The sequence below is a fragment of the Typha latifolia genome, chromosome 3 (assembly GCF_019914945.1).
Source record: "Typha latifolia isolate L0001 chromosome 3, TyphaL0001v2, whole genome shotgun sequence".
NCBI lineage: Eukaryota > Viridiplantae > Streptophyta > Magnoliopsida > Poales > Typhaceae > Typha > Typha latifolia.
The window spans coordinates 12180806-12193455 of NC_133088.1; the positions used below are offsets into that span (position 1 = coordinate 12180806).

The following is a 12650-nucleotide window of genomic DNA, read 5'->3' on the forward strand; positions in this document are numbered from 1 at the left end:
TAAAGTGCATGATCAATTGGTCATTGCAATCAACAAAATGAGCATCTCAACACTCTTAACAAAGACCACACCATCACCCATCTCCTTATTACCCAAAGGATAATGAAAAAGAGAAATTAAAATAAAAACCCAAGTCAACCGATAGAAAGCCAAAGAGATGAGCAAAATCAAATCAAAGGTACATCAAAACAAATCATAAGAGAGTCCTCCTCCTCCCTCTCTTATAATTAATAATCGGTGGTGGGGAGCTGCTCATGGGAGTTGCAGATAAAGAACACATCGTAAATCACACCCGCGAGGCCCCCACCAATGAGCGGGCCGACCCAGTAGACCCAGTGGTGGGACCACGACCAGCTCACGAACGCGGGCCCAAAAGCCACGGCCGGGTTCATCGCGGCCCCATCGAAGGCCCCGCCGGCCAAGATATTCGCACCCACGATGAGCCCGATCACCAACGGTGCAATCGTTCCCAAACTACCCTTCTTGGGGTCAACCGCCGTGGCGTAGACGGCGTACACCAATCCAAAGGTCATGACGATTTCCAGCACGACTGCGTTCCAGGATCCAACTCCGGCCAGCCCGAAGGTCCCGGTGGCCTGGCCGCCGGTGGCCACGCGGAGCAGGAAGCAGGCGACGACGGAGCCGAGGAGCTGCGCGATCCAGTAGAGGAGGCCGCGGATGAGGGTGATGTTGCCGCCGACGAAGGCGCCGAAGGTCACGGCCGGATTGACGTGGCCGCCGGAGTTGTTCGCGCCGACGGATACAGCGACGACGAGCGCGAAGGAGTATGCAATTGCCGCGGCGATCAGGCCGGTCGGCGTCGACGGCCCGCCGGCTGTCAACTTGCCTGCCAGTTGAAATCATATGATGTCAAGATCAAGTTTTGCTAGAAAATACACACACACACACACACACTAAGTATATCCGAAACAAAGGATTAGTTGCACATAAACCCCTAAACTATAGTCATAGACTCCTCATTTATTATTCTGATATTTCGACCTCATAAACTATCTAATATTTCTCAACTCCAATTACTTACACCTCGAACTTTTATCTCCTTCTTTCATCTAAAATAAGATAACATTAATCACGTAAAAGTAATGAAAACAAATGAAGACTGTAAAATTTTAGAGTAGCTGAGGAGCTAACATGATATGCAATTAATTTGTTTCTTTGGTGGGAATAAGGAGGAGATGCAATTAAAAGAGTACGTACTGTAGGCCATGACGGAGCCCTGGCCGGCGAAGATAAAGAGGAAGGTGCAGATGAACTCAGAGAGCGCCGCCTTGAGGGCGCTCGGCTGAATCGCTTCATTCGGGGTTCCGATCGCGATCCTACTAGCCGGCATTTTTTTTCTTCTTAGTTTCAAGAAATTAAGATGGAGGAGAGGAGAAAATATACACTTGAGTGGTGTGGGTGGAGGATGGATACTTCCTTCTATTTATACTCGAGAGAAGGCCATCGTCAACCGGACGTGGCCGGTTACCGGTAACCACGACATGTTCTTGTGAGCTACGTGATGATTCGTGGGAGAATTCTTCTTCTTCTTCAAACAAATTAGAGAGAGAGAGAGATGATCTAGAAATGACAGCTCAGCATCTCATGCCAAAGAGCTGTCTTTGCGCCACGTCTGCTGGCTGAATTGGGGACATGGCTGGTGGATTGTGCATGGTGACGTGGATTAATGTTATTATTTACGACTTTGTTATAATTTAATTAGGAAATATATTTTATAGATCAATTCCAATTCCCTCTCTTTTAATTCACTCGGATGCTTTGCAAACTGCCAATTTAATTATTTGGTAGTTTTGGGCCAAATCAAACTAATAATAATCTCATAAGTGAGGACAAGTGGAGGACTGCACTGGATCAATCTATGCATATAAATACCTATAATGAAGCAAGTGTTGCTCACGTATTTGCACTAATTAATTACCCGTTGAAACATGGATAAGTGGATATTATATGCTAATCCTAATCTTAGAAATTATTTGTTTAATTCTTGGATATGTTGACCAAGTGGATAGCATAACATGAGTGTCATGGGTCCCTTATGGTGAGGGCTATCCGCACGTGCAGAGGCACGTGGTTATATGCCACGGCTACGGCTGTAACGGCTCCACAAGTATATATAATTTTCTCTCTATTTTATTTTTAAAAGATAATTACACCGTCTCTTATTTATGTCTCGTGAAATATTAACCCCTTCTAATATGTAAAACCTCCAAAGTGTTAGATGTTATTGTTAAAAGAATTACGTAATTAAGTTTAGCCTCTTTGAGGACTATCTTAATATTATTTTTGAGGAAGAAAATGGTTGAGGGTTAGATAGTCATTCTATGTTTTCTATTACTAAATAGTTTAGAGGATTAAAGTTAAAATAAATAAGAGAGTTTATGTGAAAAATAAGAGTATACAAGGGGTTTAGGTGTAATTAATTAATTTTTTGAGTTAAATATATTTTATCTCTTTGTACTTATGCTCAAAATTATTTTATTTCTGTACTTCAAAAAAATCTCAAACTAGTTATTTACGACTAAAGTAATACCGTTAGATTTTCTATCTAAATTAACGTGGCGCATCTAAATAATTTTAAAAACTGAATGACGAGCTCACTTCTCTCTTTTTTTTAGTTTTTTTATAGACAAAAATATTTTCCCCTTTTATATAAGCCTTTCTTTCTCTTATATTTGATACCCTATTTTCTTCTCTTGCTTTCTTTTCCACCCTTGGCCTCTTCCCTTTCTCAAAAACCCTAGTTAGGAAAGAAGATGAAGTGAGAAAAACTAGATCAAAACCCTGTTGATTTTGCTTAACAAACTGACGAATTATTTTAGTTATTTGGCTACGCGCTGTTAATTTAGATAGAAAATCTAACGATATCATTTTAGTCCTAAGTACAGAAATTAGTTTGAGATTTTTTAAATTAAATGGGAGGTAAAATAATTTTAGACATAAGTACAAAAGATAAAATGTATTTAAAACTAATTCTTTTATATAGAAGAGTCTACTCTATTATGAGTTTTAATTAAGTTCTATTGTAAAGAGCTTGAGGGGTTTCGTGAGTCACGAGTGATACATATAGTATAGGATTCTGAGATCCATGATTAGAATAGAGCTCTATTTCTCTCCCCATGAGTGCCATCATGATCCTATTATTGGTTGGCTTGATTGCGGTTCATCAGTTAGAAGGTAATCTAAATCTGGGGCAAAAAGAGTTTTCACCAAACTATCCATGTTTCAAATTTTATTTACCAAAATAAATTATTTTTCAAATTTATTACTAAATGGGTCTATTTACTATAGCACTAAATAAAAAACTCATGAGTTTAGCGTCCACAAGTTCGGTGTTCTCATTGAAGAATAAAACAATGAAGAGTTAAGTATTTATTTATAGGAACCAAATTTCCCTAATCCTACTTTTGTAGGTTAATGAAAATTCCATGCCTCACTTTCTTACTTAAATATTTTTACCAGGTTTTCTTGAACCAACGAGGAGTTAGTTTGTGGCCTAATTAGAGTTAGTATTACAATAAGAAATGCTGAATTGATAGCGTCTAAGGCCACTTAAGTCTAAAATATTAAACTCATTAGCGTCTTACAACTTAAAACCGCTGACCCTCTTCTTCTAACCTAGCCAACCCTAACACAACGATCCATCTTCTTCCTTCCTTCTTCTTGTCTTTCCCTCTAACAACATGCTGCTTCTCTCCTCGAGCACAAATCCACATTCTTCTTCTCCTCGTTCAGAAACCCTAGCTAGCAGAGGCATCATCACCACTTGAAAATTGGTGATTATCTCAGTCGTTACAATTTTGGTAATAAGTAGTTACAATGTGTTTGAGTTAATTCCCGAGCTTGTATTTTAACTTTTTTTTTCACTTTATATGCTTCTCTATGAATTCAAGATAGTTATTTAGTTAACGGTCTCCAATTAGTGAATATTAGTTTGCCACTGGCATGCCTTTTAAGGAGGGTTCTGCCTACTTCTACCTGAATCATTTCAATGTCAATCTAAATATATGAGGCTAGGTTTTCAAATTCAGACTAATCCAACCAAACAAATAAGAAGTTGTGATTACCTTTTTGCTATACACCTGTTTGAATCCTTCAGCTTAACTGTTCAAAATGTCACCTAAATATTTTCTTTTTCTCTTCGTTTCAGGTCATTATTGTATTCATGATTCTAGGTAGCAGAGGCATCATCATCCTCTTTCATTATCTCAGTTATTCTATTAATAGGAATTTGAGTAATAATTTCAGTTAATTTTGATGGAATGTGGGTAATAGTTTTAGTAAATTTCAGTTATTCTAGTAACTTTACATTTACTCAATTAACTGAAAATTTTGATGGAATTTGGACCGTTAATTTTGACTAACTTTACTTCTGATTATATTAACTTTGTGAAATTTTCTAAACAAATTATATTAATTAATATATATATTCTTTTTTTGAAGATGGCTCAGAAGTTTATATCAATTATATGTATTTGGGATAGCAATATTATACAATTATAAGATGGTACAATTAACTGGACGGCATGTCAAATTTTTTTGTTAAAGTTGATACAAATTGTAGTTACAATGGATTGGCCGAAAAGTTTTCAAAAGTTAGTAAAATGAGTAGAGTATTATAGTATAAAAAATTAGTATGTAATGGAGTTTTTCAAGGAGGAAAATTAGAGTTCATTAGAATTAATGACGATGGCGATGCTAATACTATGCTTAATATTACAGAATAATACTAGGGTATGTTGGAAGTCTATATTATGGGTACACTGATTATTTACAAAAAAGACAATCATAGTGATACACTAATTGAAGTTCCATTGTATAATATTAATGATTTGCTGCAGTATGATGTTACATAAATATTCAAGGAAGAACCTAGTCAACTAATTAACGGAGGCTCTAGTCAACCAAGTTATGAAGGCCTTATTGAATTATTTGGAGTCTAGTACTACTAAAGTTACTGACATAAGTCATGAAATCCTTCGTATTAATAAAGTTAGGCAATCTATTGATTCAGCTATTGCAACTATCATTATTAAAGGTGAACAAACTAGCCATATATTATATAACATAATTTGGGTTTACAAATCATTTGAAACCATTAATGAAAAGCATATTGATGCATTATAAGAGGGTGATTTAACTGATGATGAATAAATTGAAATTGCAATCTATCTAATCGACAGTTTTAATGGGATGTTGCAATTGTAAAATATAATTTTGACACAAATTGTTGATTTCTCGTGTCTCAATCAGAAGGGTCCTCTGAGCATGATGGACGTCTCCCTTCTTTTCTTGACAGTTGATATTGTATTCGATATTATTGTTAAATTAAATCCAATAATGGAGCTCCCAACTTAAGAACTTATGCCACTGGTTGTACTGAGTATATCTAAACTGCAGAACTATGGCATTATACACAATCATCCAACCATCATGTGAAGTGTACTGACAAATATCATTAGGGCAGTCTTGAGTGTCACCAGAATATCTCAAACCTTATCCTGGTTTCATAATTATGTTTATTAATTATTGTAGACCTTTTATAATACTATCAAAAATTCCATATAATGTTCTTGATATGAGTGATAGGTTTGGGAAATGTCTGTTTTAACGCCTGATCTACTTTAATGACTTCTGCTCCATACCCTTGGTGGCTTGGTTCCACTACATAATGAGTTGAAGACCTAATAAACTCTTTTTTGCCTCACTGTGCTCAGATGCCTGAATTTTCTGGAGATCACATATAAAGTTTTTAGCCCTATGCTGAAATGCCTCGAGCTTCAACAAAAACTGCTGTTGTTCTTGGGGGAACAGTAAAGCGTCCACAGGCAGCCAGATATGTTGATTTCTTAACTACTTCATCTGCCGATTTCAACTGCATCAGTTCACTCCCATCAGTATACAATTTTAATGATACTTAATTGGGAAAAAGATAATAATGCAAAGACAGAGACAGGGCTACTAAAACATGATCTTTTACCTGCACAGGATGCAATTCAAGTGCTCTCCACATCAGTGCAGGAGTTTCTATGGATACTTCAGACGGGGATGCATTGAAGACAACTACAATATAGGAGTAGCTGCAGTAAAAGGTAATAGTTAAATTGTGTCTAATTGCAACTAGATGCCACAGTAACTGAGGAAAATGAAAGCAAATTTACACCACTCACGTTGGATCTAGTTGAGTCATGGCAGGTTTTCCATCATGCCCATCTTCAATGCTCATAACAATAGCTCCTGGGACCCATGAGGGTCCTGTATTATGAAAGCGCACCCTTTCCTAATATAAGATGGGAGAAACAAAATGCAGGTATTAAGTATTTTGCATGACATAACAACATATGCTTTCTTCCAGCTAGAAGTTATAATTTGCTGCACAAAATTTACAGCACAGTGTGTGCGCGGACACAAAAGGAATAAGGTGAACCAAGTGAAAGAAAACTAAGGTCTCACAAAGTAGGCTAAAAATCTCTTTAAAAAATATAGATGATTGATGTGTAAAAATGATGAATCTTATCAACAGATAAGATTTTCCTATATAAGCGGCAGCCTGGCACATTGAACCAAAAATATAGATGATTGATGTGTAAAGACAATGAATCTTATCGACAGATAAAATTTTGCCATATAAGCTGGCAGCCTGGCGCATTGAATCAATATTCAAGAAAGTTAAGAGTTGAAAAATGGAGTGAGAATATCGTCTCAAATAAGTAGATATATCATGTCTACTACCGCAATCTTATGAAGGGGAAAAATAGTTCAACTGGAGATTCAGAAAAGCAATGTGAATGGAAATGGATGAAATATTGGAGGTATCATCAGTTACCATTTAATTCATGCCCTTCTCAATTTATGATGTTTCTTTTTCTTTAATGTGATAAAACCTTTGGATCTTTCTGCCATACTTCATAGTTCGTATAATATGATTGCAGCAAGAACAACACTTCTGTCACAGCTATTTGGGGGTCAATTGCATAAAATATCAATATCATACAAGTATCAACTACACTATCCTAACATTCTACTTCTTTACATCGTGCACAGTTACTCAATTGAATCATCTACATCATTATCAACATCTCATGATTATTATTATCATCATCATTATCACCCAAGCCTTTTCTCGACGATATGGGGCAATTAGAGAACAGCTCTAATATGAGAAGGGTCCAAAATAACTGACATGTTTAATGACTGGCTGTTAACTACTCAACCTAACATCAACCCTCTATAAATTGATGCTAAATTCCTGATTAAAGAAAATTCAGATAATAAAGGGATTTCCCGTAAAAACATTACGGCGAGTTGGTCGGTAGACCAACTCGCCGTAATTTAGGGCTTTGACTCATTCTAACATTAGAAAATTTAAACATCTTATATCAGAGCAAAAAACGATATTCAACTATTTAAGTACTTGAACATGTCTAAAAGAAGGCACTAAAGGATATATTTCCTCGATGAGCTTAAACAACATATTAGCACGAAATAGACTAAAGGCCTGACATCCCTATCAAGAGGTTGGGGTTTCAAATCCCCACATAGGCGTAGGAAGAATTTTAACGAGGGTATTTCGTGAGGACAAATTGTGTTAGTGTGCATTGTGATTGGATTCAGCCCATTTCTATGGTAGTTTTGCTCAATTGTCCAATCTAATTATTAGAGATTGTGAGCCTAAGTGCCTTATATATTAGAGAGGGCTAACTCTATTGTTCAACTTATATGTAGGCTCTGGAATTATAAAAAAGTATAATATAAACTTCAAACTCAACAAATTATACTATCTATTTAGTCTTACTTAATAGAGATGTAATTAATTAAGCATGATGTTATGACCATCCACATAGGCCGAATTAGTTGAGTCAAGTCTAGTCACGGTTATATTTGCTTATTGTTTTTAATTTTAAATTAAAACGGATGTAAGCCCAATAGGACGAATTGAATCTGATTTGCTATGACTCCTATAAATATGAAAGGTCATGGGTTATTTAGTATGTATAAAATGAATATTGAGTTTAGTTATTTTATTAATCTTTATTTTTATAGGAGTAGATCTTAACCCTAGAATTCTTCTAAGTTTTCAAATCCCAGACACCATATTTCTCCATGAGCAACCCACCCTTACGGCTGTCCTCCACCATCCCACTGTCGTCCGTCACCCTCTGACGACAACCACAACATCAGATAATCTGTTTCAGCCCAATTCTAATCTTTCCTCACCATTTTGGTTATAACTTCTTGCACCAAACTCCAAATCCACTAAAATCAGAGCCAAAAGAACCCTAACTTGTGAGGCTATCATCCAGTAAATTTTTATAATTTTTTTACGAGCGGATCGTTTCAGATTTGGTTCAAAACACGAGTTAAAAATCGATCTAGATTTCACTATTAGAATAAAGAATAGATATATTTGTGAAACGATAGTTAGCCAACTACAATATAAGATTTGAAAATGAAATTGGACGTTGTCAGAAAGAGCTAAACCTATTTAAATATTCAGTAAGCTATTCATGAGTGCAATTGATTTGCATACCATGCAATTCATGCTAATCGAGTAATTCATAGTGAACTGAAGATTACAATAAAATAATATATATATATATATATATATATTTAAGGCTTTCTGCACCGGTAACTTGAATTAGTAAATAACAGTTGAAAACTCTCTCTAATCTTATTAGAATTCTTTTCTCTTCAAATAAATTTCTGCAATCTAACCTGCAGGAACTAAAAACATGATACCTGGATGTCATTTGCTGTCCGTAGACGGAAAAGTGGCGACGAATATCTGATCTTCAAAAGGTCAACAAAATTATCAAGTGCAGCAAGCATGTGAAGCTTCTTAGGCTTGAAGGATGGATTTGCTAGTCGTGGTCTAATCCTGAAGTGGGCAATAAATTAATTCTAGCACACAACATAAATGTAAGTAAATATAGATGCATGTATATACATCGGCAGGATCCAAAAAATGTTATCCCTAAATCAGCAAGCAAGGGTTGCTGTAAGAACAAAAAAAAATAAAAAATAAAAAATAAAATTTAGGGGTTGAGAGAGGAGGGTGCACGTGCTCTGCACGTGCAGCCCCTCTGCTCTCCCTCTCCGGCATGCGACAGGCAGTCGCAATTATCTTACTAAATTCGAATCTAATTTAGATTTGATCTTTTAACCTATAAATTAAAACTCTAATCCTCTCTCTTTGCTTAATCACCTCAGCCTCTTTCTCTCTCTCTTCTTCCTCCCCTCTTTCGCTTTCTTCTTCCTCACTGTCAGAGTCACGCCGTGGAATCGGCCTGCCGGAGCGCCGCCGGAGCCATCGGAGACCACCACGTGACTCCTTGGTAAGCCCTCTCCCACCCCTCGAATTTAATTTCAGTTTAATAAGGTAAAACGAAAATACCTAAATTTGTGGGATTTCGGCTTCACCGGCAACTCACGACGGCCGGCGGCTTCGGGCTGTTGCTGCTCATGCTCAAGGGCTCCAAGCCGTTGGCCTTGCGCCATGGTTGCCTTTGGGAGAGCCCTCGTGCCTCTAATCACCGTTGACCGTGAGTTGGGTGTGGTGGTTGTCGTCGGCAACTTCTTCTCCTCCGCCTCGTGTGGTTACTGTGGCCACGATTGTGACGATTGTGGGGGGGAGCTTAGGGGTTGGCTAGCGACCGTCGGCGGTCGCCGATGGACTCTCTATTTTTCTCTCCCTATTTTTTTTTTTCTCTCTCTCTCTCTCTCTTTTTTCGGCTTGGAGAAGACAGACTTAGGGGTCTTCTCCCTTTTAATTTTTGGATTCGGGTCGGGTTGGATCCGAATTCAAGGAACCTGACCCGGTTCCATTGGTTAATTGGATTGGGCCTTGGGCCCAATCCATTTAGGTATTAGTTGGGTGGGTTGCGGGCCAACTGCAGCCCAGCCCAACTGATTTGGGCTTATTTGACTCAAAATTATTAATTTTTGAGTTAAATTGTAGAATTTTTTTAAAATATTTTTTTAATTAAAAAATGTTATTGTTATTTATTATTAAATGTGATGATTTTTAGCACGTGAGCTAGGGATTTGAGATTCAGTTGTCTTGCTTAGACACAGGTGAGTGGGTATACTCACATATTTATTTTATTATATTTCGTACCTTTGTCAGACCATGTAAATTTTCTTTGTGCAAATTATTTATTTCACCCTTACGTGCAAAAATTTAATTATTATAATTTCTGTGTGCAAATCTATTTATTTCATCTGTCATGCAAAAATTTAATTGTTATATTTTTTGTGTGCATTTAATCATTATACTCAGTGCATCACCATACTTTGTGCAAATATTAAAAATTGTGAAAAGAAAAATGAGACTAGTATTGGTACGACTTAGAGAACAATCCAGGTATAAATCGCTTGCGATTTTTCGTGGTGACTCAAGTCTATCTGGAAGTCTAAGGGAAAGTCCTAAATCAGATCACTGTGATGACTTTTTTTGGTGACTTTGGCGGAGTTAGGGAACAGTCCTAGGATGAATGAGAAATTTTCTAGATGACTCTAACTTCTCTCAACGGTTAGTGCAAAAGACAGAGTGTGTTGATCACATAGTGATACCATCTGATGACCCTAACCGGATCAGCTATGAAGAAAAGTCCCGAGCGTCATCTCGAGGTGACTTCTAGTTAATGTGGATCCACAAGGTTTAGACCCATTGAGACATATGACAGTATAAATATTAAAAAGATGTTAATATGTTGAAACCGTGCAAAGTTTCAAGTTGTGACTCTCTATTGTTATCATTGTTATTATTTAAAGAGCATGCCTATTGCATATTGTTATGGATATTGTTGCTTTTAGTTAAATTTTATTCAGCATTATTATGATTAAAAATTTATTTGGTTTTCGAGTGGAGTCCACTCACTGAGCTATAGTTGTTGGCTCATGGATTCTTTTTTTTGTATTTATTTATCTTTCTCAGGTAATAGTCAGCGGGGCGACTGAGTGAAATGTACCCGGACTCCACCTCCACTTAGGATCACCTAGTTACTTTTTCGCTCTTTTGGATTTTATACTTTAGATTAGAAGTTTTATTTATTTCGTTTAGAAACTATAGAACATTAACATTGTTTTATGTTTATTACAATTAGTTTAAATTTAATAAAGCAGATCTTCATTTTATTTATTTATTTTGCCATCGTACACGTAGAAAGTACTAATAAGGTTTCGTGTGTCTTAAGCATATTGAGATGTATGGCCGGTCATGATTCCTATTTCGAGTCGTGACAGTTGCCATGTCAGTGTCACTAGGAGTGTCAATTACCGCTGATCGGCATGCTCAGCAGGGCAATCCATGATGCATTCAATAGTCAAAAAGTGTTGAAATCTATTGCCAACTAGATTTGACATTGTTTGTCATCCAGGCCAGAAAACACACATATAAGGTATGTACTTTTGATATACATATAACAAGGTTTGCTGCACTAATTAGCAAAATAATTCATAGCCTTGTCTAAAGATAACTGGTAGAATATAATGCATTTAAAATTATCGTATCTAATAGCTTAAGCTTTAAGAGTAATTGGTGAATTAACATGGTATTGAAGCATAAGTCCTAAGTGCAAAATTCAACTAGGCTCGTCTGTCAACTAAATATCAAACCTCTGCCTATTAATTCAAAATCCATATCTTGGATCTAGTAAAATGTCTCAAACCCATATGTAAGGATACTGTCGAAATATAAAGGATTCAAAACTGCTGTTTTCGAACAATTGAAGGATCAAGAGTAATTGGGGAGTTAACAATAATAAAAGCAAACAATTTTCTTTTGGTATACTAAAGTAAAGTGGAGCAACTCAGAAACAGAGAAAGATGAAATAGAAAGAAATAAGAAAGAAAATTAAGAGAAATAAGAGCATCAACATGATATCGTAACAACACCTAATTGAAAAACATACAGAGGCCAGCTTCTTTCATTCTTTTCTCTGGGAGGAAGTCCAACACCCCAATTATTTGATTCATAACTGAAGTCAAGCCTTTTCAAACAGATAAAACCACATGAGATTATAATAAAAGGAAATGGTATGAATATTAGAAATTTGCTTTCTCACCTTTTACTTATATCATGATAAAACACAGAAAAGGAAAAAAAATTTATGGTTGGCCCAAAAGTACTACATTCTTGTAGAAATGATATTACTGGTTTAAGGTAAAACTAACCTGTTAAACCAATCACCAGAGTTATATGAGTCACGATCAAGTGATTTTGACCGCAATATCTCATCACCAGCATGGAAGAATGGTATTCCCTAAGGAGATGGAAGACAAACATTATTTTTGTGATTATATTAACCTGTTTCTTATCAAAGAAACCTCTATAATGATTCTATACAAGATTAAACAATCAAATTGTAGATATTGATAAGCAATTGGTCAAGGCAGCTTAAGCACTAGGAAGCTTAGATGGTTAAAAATCAACATCTCTATAAATGATCTTTTGGGCTTTATGTTCTAAACTCACCACATAGCATAAATTGCTCAACAACTTTGCATACTTCAAAGTACTTTTCCTCAAAGAGTAGTTCTAATTTTCTGTTACTTCAGATACAAATTACAGCATAGTGATGCTTGAAGTTGATAAATTATTATGTGTTGATTTCTCCAATAATTTCAATGTG

At 36.2% G+C, this 12650-nt stretch overlaps 2 protein-coding genes across 2 annotated transcripts in view; both read right to left on the reverse strand.

Moving 5' to 3' along the window:
• LOC140784389 (aquaporin TIP1-1-like) lies at positions 1-1531 on the reverse strand. The gene is made up of 2 exons (XM_073131775.1): positions 1219-1531; positions 1-847 (listed from the first exon to the last, which is right to left on the reverse strand). Exons 1-2 carry the CDS (start codon positions 1349-1351, stop codon positions 228-230), a joined length of 753 nt encoding a protein of 250 aa, XP_072987876.1. The 5' UTR covers positions 1352-1531; the 3' UTR covers positions 1-227.
• Positions 1532-5372: 3841 nt separating this feature from the next.
• Positions 5373-12650, reverse strand: part of LOC140783614 (pullulanase 1, chloroplastic) — a 74171-nt gene continuing 66893 nt past the window's right edge. The window contains exons 23-28 of the mRNA XM_073130555.1: positions 12193-12281; positions 11931-12008; positions 8758-8896; positions 6189-6298; positions 5999-6098; positions 5373-5893 (exon numbers count right to left, since the gene is read on the reverse strand). Of these exons, the coding sequence (XP_072986656.1) occupies positions 5777-5893; positions 5999-6098; positions 6189-6298; positions 8758-8896; positions 11931-12008; positions 12193-12281 (633 nt within the window). The 3' untranslated portion in view covers positions 5373-5776. The remainder of the gene's footprint in view (positions 5894-5998; positions 6099-6188; positions 6299-8757; positions 8897-11930; positions 12009-12192; positions 12282-12650) is intronic.

Bases quoted from the DNA above. Each gene is read 5' to 3' on its own strand.
- LOC140784389 (XM_073131775.1), bottom strand. From the start codon at position 1,351: ATGCCGGCTAGTAGGATCGCGATCGGAACCCCGAATGAAGCGATTCAG. The intron at 848-1,218 runs GTACGTACTCTT...TTCAACTGGCAG, and splicing joins GGGCTCCGTCATGGCCTACA to GCAAGTTGACAGCCGGCGGG.